General features: G+C 40.1%; 1 protein-coding gene across 4 annotated transcripts in view; it reads right to left on the reverse strand.

The window, feature by feature from the left end:
* Nucleotides 1-1,478: 1,478 nt before the first annotated feature.
* Nucleotides 1,479-12,359, reverse strand: part of NF1 (neurofibromin 1) — a 191,453-nt gene continuing 180,572 nt past the window's right edge. For 2 of the 4 annotated variants that reach the window (XM_081161368.1, XM_081161371.1), the window contains 2 exons: nt 9,148-9,318; nt 5,019-5,102 (listed from right to left, as the gene is read on the reverse strand). In XM_081161368.1, coding sequence (XP_081017494.1) covers nt 9,164-9,318 — 155 coding nt within the window. In that variant the 3' untranslated portion in view covers nt 5,019-5,102; nt 9,148-9,163. Of the gene's footprint in view, nt 5,103-9,147; nt 9,319-12,359 lie in introns of all 4 variants that reach the window. The other 2 variants (XM_081161369.1, XM_081161370.1) reach the window with 1 other exon arrangement.

Raw genomic sequence — 12,359 nt, forward strand, 5'->3', positions numbered from 1 at the left:
CAAGACAGTAAAACTCAAAGCAGTTGCTGACAGGGAAAGTGGTGTTTGCGCATGAAGTGTCATGGGAGATTCTGTAGGGGGAGCTGAAGAGTTGGAGAGAATTGTGTTTTCAGACCCCCCCCCCCCCCCAATGTATCAATCTTAAGGTGTTCTGGTTTTTCTGAATGACTGTTCCTTTTAAAAGAAGTAGAGGCAGCTTATCCCAGAGAATAGAGTCACCCTCAGTTTGGAGGGCCCTAAGAAGCATTTGATGGGGTTCAGGACACAAACCCCCAAAATATGAAACCTTGGTATACTGAATATTTTAAGCTGGAGTCTGAAAAAATGGCTGATGCAGGAAGGTCACCCTGACCTTTCCCCTGAAACAGGACATAAGACCCTCCTGTGAGTGGCACCCTCCCTATGCCCAGAAGAAAGGAACATTCGTATCGCCAAAGACAAGACAAGGAACAACCAGGCCTTGCTCAGTTCCCCCGGTTTACACTTAGCTCATACTCTATGACGTGGCATGTTTCTGCACAACCTGTTGGGGGCAGAAATATTAATATGTTCTGTTGACTATGATTGTTTGCTATAGTTATAAGAAATATTGATCAAGTTGTTAACTGTGACTGTTCTGTTCTAATTAGAAAAAGCACTTTCTAACCTGGCTGGGAGTTGTATGCCCTGGGACATTCAGAATGTGATCCATTTTCCTTAACTGCCTATCATCATGGAAAGAGTAACAACCTTGCTCCTGAAACAAGGGAGTCCCAGAGGCACCCTACCATTGTGCAAACACCCAGCCCACGACCCCTCCACCTTGAGGTGCCCCATCCTTTTGCAACTCCCAGACTGAATTTCCTGTAACCTGTAAACCATTATACCCATTCCTTTTGCCCACTTTCCCACGTAATCCTCGTCCTACCCAATATAAGGAACTAGCTTATGGGGGGTGGGTTAGAGCAGATTTTATGTGGATTAACCCCTCTGCTCTCCTATTTTGCCAGCCTTATTGGAATAAACATTCATATATGATTCAACCTTGTCTGCTTAATTGGCTCAAGTAGTAACAGGCAACCTGGAACCACTGTGTCCAGTTTCAAACTCAGCACAGAAACACTCAGCTTTAACTGTTTCTTTAGGTTTTCATTTCCTCATGTCACATACAACTTTTATTAAACAACTTTGCTTTTCTCCTGTTAATCTTTGTCAGTTTAATTTTCACACCCAGCCAGGAACCCTAACAGGCTAGAGGAAAACTTTTTCTTCCCCTGCACGTGTCACCAAAATTACTTATTTTCCCTTTAGTCACGAGAGGTTCTGGAAACAGAAATCCACGGCAGGGTGGAGGAGAACCCAAGACATCCTTCGAAGAAAGGAAATAGCCTTAAAGTTTCAAGAGATTAGTGAGGTGTGTGTGTGTGTGTGTGTGTGGGGGGGGGGGTGAGAACACAGAGCTGATGCAGGTGAAGAAATTAAACAACTCTCCACATCTTAGCAGACTGAATTTACATTTTACTTAAAAAAGGGGGGGGACAGGGGTACATACACGAGGAGGAAAACAGGGTGGGAACAACAATGTCTGAAATAGGTTTCTACACTTTCTGTCAGGCAGTACTTCTCTGCTGGCAAAAGGCTGCTTACAGTATTAACAAGGGTGCAGACGAGGGAGCTGCCGCGTTAGGTCCGGTGGAAAGGGGGGAAGTTATCATACACAATGTAAGTTTACAATACACAGCATTTTCTTTAAATGATGTAACGCAGTCGCAGGAAAAAGTTAACAATACTAACACGAGAATCATCAAATTTTTGTTTGTTATCCATGTACAGCAACTAACTGCTTTACAAAAAAGCAAAATAATACAATATATCATCACATGTATTTACAGTGTAGTAAATATACTTTTCTGTCAAATTTTACACAAACTATTTACAGGTGAATATACTGCATTAAAAAAAATTGTGTGGCTGACACTAAGTGAATTTTTGTAGAAGTCCATTGCATAACATTGACTAAGACATGGACATGCCTCATTATGCCGGGGGATGAGGGGGGAATGTAAAAACAAAACCAAGAAACAAAAACCCCAAACAAAACTGAAAAACACTAAAAGCCACCAAGCAGGGCGGGGCTGGCTTCCATTCTGCCTCCCCTAGAACATCGGTTCCGTGGGTGGAGGCTGCCCCTCACCGCGGTGTCCCAGGCCCGGGCTCAGGACTGCACGGGGCCGGCGCCCAGGAGTGAGCAGCGCTGAGTGGACCAAGGACAGCGCTCGCTGCTCCGCCCCGGAGCTAGCGAAGGGGCCTCCGTGTTGGCAAACAAGGGCACACTCCTGGGGCTGGAGCGGTGGTAAAACAGGTAGGTTCTGCACAACAAATATGTGATGAGTTAATGTTTTCCTCTTTAAAAAGCCAGGGGAAACATCCCCAAACCAAAACCACATGACCTACAGTGTTCTTTATAGAACTTGCATCGGATTTCGCAAAATGGGCAACTTGGTCTGAACTTGAGAATTTCTCGTGCAGATTACAGGTATGGGGCCTGAGGAGGTACTTCATCTCTCAGCGGGGCATACCAGGGAGAGACTTATGTTCATTTTAGCTATTTGGAAAGCTAGGCTCTCCTCGAAAGTCAGAAGTTCCTTAAACAAGGGAAATTTTAAACCTTGGTAAGTTTTCAAATTCTCAGGAAGTACTGGTCAAAAGTGTTTTTGTAGGTCAAAGGTGGCTCAATTTTGATTTGTGCAACGCTGATCAGTTCATGAGGTACTTCAAGTGAATTCATTCCATTCATTACACTAGAGGGAAGTGAATAAATTTAAGAAATATCATGCCTTGGAAAACTCATTTATGGAAAGATAAGTATTTTTAACAGTAAACCTTTGGAAGTTAATCTATCTTGTTGGGAGAAGCAAAATAGCATAACAGCACTTGCTGTCATGTGCACCAAACCAGCCAACAGAGGAAAAACGGGAAACCCAAGTGACGCAAGGCTCACATCACTTTATTCCAGGAGCTGAGGTGTGAGACCGACCCCAGAAGCCCTGGGCTGTGTGGGAGCCAAGACCTGAACGGCAAGCAGCTTGGCATCCTTGGCACTGAGTTAACGATCTCTTTCTAAACTCAGTTCTAGTCTTAGCTTCTTTATAGTCTTAGTTGCTCTGTTATTATTGCAGCCTCTACAACAGTTAAAAACAAAAGTTTAGTTAATTGCACCTGTCTTGAATATCTTCCAATAATTCGATGTCAAAATACCTATTAATACTAAGGTTTTTTCCTTTTATTTTGGCAAATGGTTCTTACTTTTCCCAGGACTGTAAACAAATTAAAAAGATTAAATTCTTGTTATTTCTGAATATCAAAAGCAATTTTATTTACATTAACATATTACATTGTTACTGTGTGGATAAATGTGAAATGTGTTATATTATTAAAGTTAGAACACTTACATGTACCATTATTTATTGATTTAGCTGTGGAATTTAATTTACTGAAATCCACTAATGAAACAGCACTACAGGTAACTCCCCCTCCCCTAGGTTTCCTTCCCCTCCCAAAGCCATTACATCTTAACATGTAAAAGGAACCTGGGACTTGGGGGGATAATGTTTTTGTAATAAATATGGTTTAGTCCCAAGTTGGAACATACAGATACTACATGTTCATTGAAGTCAAATTGTTGTGCATACTGCAGGTACCCCAAAGACTCTGGATCTGCATTACTATGGAAAGCCCCACGCCACTGTAATCCATCCAATTCGGTATAGCAGCACCTTTTCCAGTCCCCTATTGTCACACTAATGCAGACTGACTAGTCTTTTCACAGTGATTAAATGCAGTTCTATCATATACAACCCAAATGTTTCGCTAAAAAGACTCCTGATTCTTTAGGAGGGAAGGGGGAAGAATAGAAGACATTTAAACTATGTTTTATCAAAGACATTTTTGTTAATATACACCATACTCCCTCTTTCTGGGGAAATTATTAAACAAAGTAAAGGCAATAGCTACTCAGAGAGTCACGTACCATTCCATCTTGCCATGGAGCTAATGCAAACATCTATAAAAGTTACCTTCTCGGAACAATTTTCAACACTTTGTTCACCGATTACCCTGCTCAGAATTATTCAGGAAAGAAGAGGAGGAGTGGAAAAATGTATAATTACTATACTTAGTATAGTTTTGGCTTACAAAACAAAAAACAACAACTTTTAGCATATTTAAAGATTAAAAGATAATCAGCTGGAAAAGAAAAGAAACTAGTTTGGATGACTGAGTTTGGATAAGGCCTCAGAACCCATCGCTTTAATCAGTAATGTTAAGATATATGTGGTTACACTTATTTTCCTGTAATTATTGCTAATACTGAAGTGTTAGTATTTCTTAAGAACCCACTACAAAATAGTAAATCCCTTCACCCCCAAAGTACCTCGCCTGTGGCTTACGGTGTGAAGTCACTGAGGCCTGACCTTTATGGCTCCTTCAGTTTTATAAGGTAAAAAAAAGTCCACAGCTAAAAGTCAGGTTAAATATACTGGGGTTATATTATTTCTCCCATAAACTTCTACCCTGAAGTGTGTACATAGACTAACGCTTTACTCTGTACAATGAAGGGGAAACATAGACGGCGGAGCTCTGTGCAAATGGCTTTCATAGCGGCCAGTAGTAGCGTATTCAAGAACCCACCTCTCTCACGCTGGGATGTTCTCAGGTCAAGTGTCCTGACCTCCCACCGTCTCTGAAGTTGTTCTGAACACTTGCTTAAACCAGACACACCAAAGGTAGGAGAGAAAAAAAGTTAAAGGAAAAGCAGCATTAAATTTAGGCAATGCTTCCAAGAGTTGATCATCCGGCAACACGCACACGGTGGGCTCTTCATAACAGGAGGTGCGGCGTCGCAGCGCGGCACGGTGTGAGGGTCACTAGTGAGGGGCCCGCGCACGTCAGGTCTGTTTGAAAAAGGAAACAAAGAAAGCTTCACACGATCTTCTTAATGCTATTCCGTTTGAAACTGCCAGCGCTTCTCTGCTTCTGCACTTGGCTTGCGGATCCATGGCGAGTCCGTCCACTATTACAGTGCCCGGTGCTGGGCGAGAGTTCGACGTTCTCCTTGTCAATTCCTGGAGAGAAACAGAGCAGCCAGTTACGCCTCTCTGGTGTCAAGCTCCAGGACTGGATCTCATGACTTGTATACAAGCCACGACCTGGGAGAATTGTTTTTGCATATTTTATTTCAATGGCCAGCTGCTAGGACATTTACGAAGACCCTGTCACACAGAAAGCCTCACACTTTGGTAAGCACTTTTGCTACTACAGCAGAAAAACAGCGTAAGAAAAAAACCCCCAAAATCCACAAGAAGCTGCTAGGGGCAGGCAGGCTTGAGCTGAAGGAGAGGCCAGCGGGGAATACAAGAGCTCCTTCCTCCAAGTGATACCAGCAGCTTTCAGCAGAGGTCAGCTTCTCGCCACACAGCCTTCCTGCTGTTTACACACAAAATATGTACTCTCCAGTTGCAGAAGATACTGAAATTTGTGATTTCAAAAAAAGGCAGAGCTTTTTATTTTTTAATCGTAGTGCCAAAGGAACTCAAATATTTACTGATAAAATAACACATCACAAAGGTCACACTGTAGAATCTTTGCTTTCTCTTTTCAGCTGTGGCCCATCATCTCATGTTCTGCACCTGAAACAGATGCCACTCATTTCTCTCATGGAGATTAAACCTCCCAAACTGGGCCCTACCATGAATTTTATAAATAATCTAAGTAGTGACCAGAGCAGAAACAACATATTGCTTGCTCTTCAGGTCAGCAAAGATTACAGATTAGACAGTGGTTACTCAGGGGAAGTGGTGGCTGAAAGAGGGCATGAGGGTGGCTTCCTGGGTGCTGGTAATGTTTCTTGATCTGGATGCTGGATTTTTAAGTGTGTTTACTTCTTAAAAGTTCATTAGGTTATAAATTTGTGATCTGTGTACTTTTCTGTTATACTTCAATAAAATTTACCAAAATAATTAGACTGGTTATGCCCACATTTAGCTTAACTACTGGTAGGAAAGCAAATAGTCGGAGAGCATGTTAGCAATTTGTATCAAAATGTAAAGTACTGGCCCTGGCTGGGTAGCTCAGTCAGTTGGAGTGCTGTTTTGATACACCAAGGTTTTGGGTTCGATCCTGGATCAGGGCACATACAAGAATCAACCAATGAATGCATAAATAAGTGGGAGAACAAATCAATGTGTTTTTTTTCCTCTCTCTCCCTTCCCCTCTCTCAAATCAGTAATAATAATAAAAAAAGATTGCTTTAAAAAAATGTAAAGTACTGATTGATATTTACTAATACAGAAAGATGACCATAATTTAAGAGTAGGGGATAAAAAAGGCTGGGAAAACACTTGCCAAAATATGTTATCTCTGGATGGTGTTATTTCAGGTAATTTTTACTTTATTCTTATCTGTACCATTTGAATCTTAAACATTAAATCTGAGAATGGAAAATTTTACATTTTTGGACAAAAAGTAGCATTTCTGGACAAAAAGTAGCATTTCAAGTCTAAAACTTTGTTTTAGAAAATTTATGTAGAACCCACCCCCCCACACACACTCTATTTGTTGGCTCATGAACAGGAAACAGATTTGCAGTGAGCGCCTTCTAGGAGCCACAAGCCCTTCATTTGAATGCAGCCTTGAATTCACTTCGAATGAAAGGCATCTACAGGCACGTGGCCTGACTTAGACAGGCTCAGTAGAGGTCTGCCGTCTTGAACTTATCAAAGGAACGTGGGCATTTGTCAGTGTTTGTTCATGAGTTACAAATGTCAGCAACCCTCTTCCAGGAGCTGAGCACAGTGAACCAGCACCTTCGAATCTGTTCTAATCTAATCTAACCACATGGTAGAAAGATGAATGGAAGGAAACACACCACAGTGTTCACAAAACTTTTCTTTGGGTAACAGAATTCTGGATGAGTTTTATTCTCTTCTGCGTATTTATTTACATCTTCTACAGAGCTATTTAAAAAAAACCCAACAAGATTGAAAGAAGGCTGCCCATCATCTTTTGAACGTGCCTTGAGCTTGTTTGTACAGGCTCCTTTAATTGCCTTGCCTATCTCTACAAGATAAAATCCAACCCGTATTTTTTCTCATCTGTTTCCTTCCTGATGCATTCTTCTGTCTCCTGCCAGAACTACTTTCCCTCTCCTTTTCCCCTTCCTGATTTTATGTGGCATTTATATTTACTACATTCTGCCCATGCTATCACAACCTGTGTATGTCTTATTTCCTCTACTAGAATGAAAGCACCCAGAAGGGAAAAGATCAAGATTCATTTTGTTTTGAGGAGGACCTGTGGCTCTCTGTCCACAGCCTGCTGCCCTGGGGTCTGTGTGTGACCACCTCTGGGGCAGCCCTGCCACTGCTACTGTGGCTCACTCTGGGGGCAGGCAGTCATCATACTGCAGGGTGGGAATGCTGCTGTCTGAGGACAAGGGCCGGCACAATGATATTAAGAATTAAAATGATATAAACTGTAGTTACGTAGATTAAGTCATGAGGGTGAAGGTGACTTCAAAGAAATACTAAGAATATTCCAGTTTCTGTTTTGTTAGGCAAATAACCTTCATACCTCTAAATAAAAAATTTAAAAGCCTTATTTATCTCCTGTTACATTTTAAGGGTAAAAAGCAAGCCATAAAATTTTACACATATTATGACCTCAACTATGTAAAGAGGAGAAACTGGAAAGAGATGCACCGACATGTTAACAGTGATTATCTTAGAGTGGTGGAACCGGGGGTGACCTTTTTCTTTTATTTCTCTGAATTTTCTCTTTTTTCCCCTAATGAGCATGTGTTCCTTATAATTAAGAATGTTACAGTATCACTCACTCCCAAAGCTTCAATGCTATGTGAGAAGTTGAGATCCTACATCTACTCTGAAATTCAACTTTCATCTCAATTTGATTGTCTTTGCATGTTTTCTTCCTACTCAGTGACCCAGCTCTACAGGTCACACAGTTAACGCGCTGTGACTGAGTCGTGAACACAGCAACGTTTCACACTGAGGGTCAAAGGAGAGACGATAAAGATATTGGAGGGTCATCTTCAAGAAAACAATAAAAGAAAAAATGTGTTATACCAAAATATAGCATCTGGAAAAAGCCAAGTTGTATGATAGAATGATCATGGTATTTGGTTAGGGCATTCAGGTTTCTAAGCACTATCCCCACTGTGGAGAATTTTGGCAGCATTCTTTTGTTTTACCCTCTAAAACTGAATCTAGAAACCTCTCTAGAAGATGGTGAAGGATTTGGTCTCAACGTTCTATAGGAAAAACTCTCAGATTGTCAGCTAGACTGCTCTAGTGGAGATAGGATCCACCCTGCACTGGTACCTGCTGTATTTTAAACTAGTGGGCAACCCTCGGTGCTGCACTGCTTCTCGAGGCCTCCCTGAGGCTCTGCATCAGTCTCTCTTATGCCCCGCCCCACGCACTGGCTCTCCCTTCTGACCCTTGATGGGCACAAAAGCAAAAATCCTTGAGGTGAACCAAGTGGAATAAAGGTAAAGACTTGTGTTGTCTTGATTTGCTAGATTGAATTCCCCCACAGATATGCTGTGGTCACATGCAGCCAGTGACAAACATGCAGGGCAAAGAAGCTGGGAGTTCTCTATAGCAGGGTATTAATAAGCACTATGCTTGAGTGCTTATTAAATAAAAGGTGTTTTGGGCCAAAATTTAGTGAATTGAGTAAATGGGAAAAATTATTAGGTTACATTATAGTTGTTTAAGTTACATGTCCATTTCCTCTACTTGAACATGAGTTCCTTGAAGGCAGGTATCACAGTTTGTTTATTTTGACAACTAGGGATACAGATCCAGCCTGACAAATAATTAAAATATTTTATTTAAAAAAATTCACTTGTTTTTTAAAACACCAAAATCATTTCCCAAATTAGAACCTAATATTTTCATGACATAATAAATAGGACTGGATCCCTTTTAGTTCTTGAGAAGCTGAGGGAAAACAGGTTAGGTGATTTATGAGAAGTTATACAACAAAAGTGAAAGCCTAATAAAACTCAATCTCCCACCACCTGCGCAACACCACCAGTAGGTTACGACTCTGCACCACTTAGTTTATAACATATTTAATAGTGCAAACCTGTTCGAAAGTCTCACTACATGCATGAAAAGGCAAACATGTCAGAAGGCTCATTGGTTACATCTACAATGAGGCAAACATGCCAGATGACCCAGGCTTGAGTCTTGGCTGGATCAGGTCTCTCACTGGTTGTAGTTCTTAACCTGGCCATGAAGGGTGCAGCAGGTATGCCTATTTCAGAGGGTCGTTAGAAGAACCAGGTAAGATAACCTATGTGAAGACTTTCTGCACATAGATAAAATAATTACTATACAAATTAAGATTCTCTTAATACCTGAAGTAACAAAGACCAAGTGATGTACTGAAAGGAATTTTAGAACAAATGCATAGAACTTGAATTTTATACTATAATTTGTAAAATTACTGAAGCTAATGTAAATAAGCACAAAAAATAATGAATCTTCTTAGAAGACAACTATGGTTTCTTATGCTATAGTAAATACATTCATAGACACATGTTAAATATATATTTGGAAATACTTGTATTTTGAGCTAGATATACAAAATAGTAACTATAATCATTTAGAAAGCAATTTAATAGATTTTTATCAATTGCTAACACTTCCTTTTCTATTAGATCTAATCTTTCTACACAATAATTATAGAAGAGTAAAAGAAAGAAAAGGAATCTTTTATAAATTAGACATAAGTGCATCACATTTTCCCTTCTTTTAGTACTTAGAGCTAACTAATGACCATATTCGTTTTTTAAAAACATAGGTGATAAGTGGACAGCCAGCTTTAATTTATAAGGAAACACTGGGATTGGTTTTATATTTGGGAAAAACAAATACTTCCTAAGCTAAAAACTCTTCAAACCACACAGCCTTCTTTCTCTATGAACTCTCCTGAGTCTCTTGCTAACCTGCCTGTGTTAGTCCAGGCTCAGGGGAGTAGAAGCAGCTCCTTGTCTTCAGTCTCCTTGACCAGATGGGATATGGGGTCCTGTAGTGCCAGGAAGCACCCAGAACTTAAAGCAGTGGCTTTACGAGTGCCCCAGGTGCTAAGCCAGGCTGTGCTTACAGGGCCTGCTGAATGAGGTCTCATGCCATGTGCCCAGGACAAGCGCAGGGAAAGCAGAGTTTCGTGCAAAGATGATGAAAGGAAAGAGTACCTTGATGAGGAAACAGCTGCATGAAAACTGCTGATTTAGAGCAAGGCAGGGAAGCTTCACAGACACAGAATGAAGAAAAAAGAAGTGAGTGATGGCCATAGACTTTAAAAAAGGGTGAAATGCGATTAGATACTGGATAATTATGTTCCCCGGTTTTAAGGAATCTGGTTTTAATTTTTGAACCCTAACCATTACTTTTCTAAATATTACACTCTGTAAATCAATGGTAGAACTTCCAATTTTACGGACAGATGTGTTTTTGCCACCTGTATTACAATTAAGCATTTTAGTTTAAGTAAAAAAGTAAAATAAAATTTAAAAATTTGCAGAAATTACACCAACCAATTGGTCAGTTTAAAAATCCCCCCCCCCCCCTTAAATACAGGGCAATAATAACAAACAAACCAACCAGCCAACCAGATAAAGGTCTGGGGATGCCATAAGCAGTTCCCTAAAACATTCGAATCATTTCAGAAGTTTTTAAGTAGTCTCAAAATAAGTTTCTTCTAAGAGTGAGACATTTTAAACTTGGTAAACGTATCAGGAGTGTTACTGAACAGACTCAGAGCTAAGGCTCCAGGCATACCTCGGAGATATTTCAGGTTTGGTTCCAGACCACCACGATAAAGCAAGCTGTAATCTTTTTGCTGGTGGAGTAGCTTCAATTTGTAAAAAGTGCAATATTCATGAAGCGCAATAAAGCGAAGCACAATAAATGTGGTGTGCCTGTACATTTAAGGAAATGGTTTTGATGAACTATCACTGCACATAGCCATCAGCACTGTTGGTCTAGGAACGCTTTAACTGCTAGCTGATCCACCCAGCTTCCCAAGAGGGAGGCCTGCACTACAGAAGCAAAGTGAGTGTATAACTGACAGGCCTAGACATAGCCCCAAAACAAAGCGAAAGAAGTTAATTTAAAATAAAACTCGACTAAATAGGTCTTTGCTCCAAAAAATGCATGTTCATTTACTAACAGTAAAATAAGCTGATCAATGGAAAAAATTAAACATTTTTTTTCCTAGTAAAAAACACTTAATAGATCACAGGCTTTTTTTTTTTTTTTAAATTATAATACAAGCCTCATATTTTTTGAGGTAAAAAATAGAAAACTTTTGTCATAATTATTACCCATTTTTTCTAAACAAATACCCCTCTAAACTATTAGAATACTTTACAGTACAAGGGACAGCATGACAAGTACCACAAAAGTGAAAATAGTTACCTGTGTATACTTGACCACTTACTGTTCTAAAATCTACTTGAGGGCAGGTATCAGGTCCTATTAGCTCCCGCACTCCCTTGGGTTTAACAGGGTCCCTTGTATGTAGTACGCAATGAGTATGTGTAGGGTAAACACCTGGAATTTTGGTTATCTTCTACAGAGTACTGCAGGCTTACTCTTGTACTTAAAATCAAAGAACCTGTGTACAGGCAGAATTTATGACCAGAAGGAAATAACTTTAGCTCCAAACCCAATACTGAGAATACTGAGGTCGATGGGAAAAAACTGTCAGGTCTTTAGTGACCAGGGTCTCCTTCCCTTTTAAGTGTCCCAGGGTGCCTAGTATACACCTACAAAATAGGTGTTCAAATGTTTACTGAATTAAGTTACAGTATGAAAAATATTAGGAGACCTTGGTAGAATATAAATTAAATTTCGTATTGGAAATGGATCTATATAATTTCTTTTTAATGAATACTAAGTCCACATAATTCCATTTCAATTTTTATTTCTGGTACACTTGCTGTTTAATATCTAAAGAGGTTGCAGGGAGACTGCACTTGAAATGGGCATAAAGTACTCAAAATATGGCTTTAAATAAAGGCTTCATTGCTCATTACCTAGAACCATTCATGTCTTGGCCTTAAACAAAAGAAAGCCCCACATGCAGCATTTTTGGGTAAATAGGGCTTATTTTCTAGTTTTAACCCTGGCCCTTTGGTTCAGGTCCAGTGCAGCTGCACTAGGCCTAATAATGGATCACGATGTCAAATTTGAAACAGTCACAGAGTAAATGTTAGGGTTCCCTTCAGGATTTTTCTAGTGGCAGTTGGGAAAATCTGAAGAGGCAAAGTTTTATGTCCATTTGGCTAA

The sequence above is a fragment of the Miniopterus schreibersii genome (assembly GCF_964146895.1).
Source record: "Miniopterus schreibersii genome assembly, chromosome: 16".
NCBI classification, from domain to species: domain Eukaryota; kingdom Metazoa; phylum Chordata; class Mammalia; order Chiroptera; family Miniopteridae; genus Miniopterus; species Miniopterus schreibersii.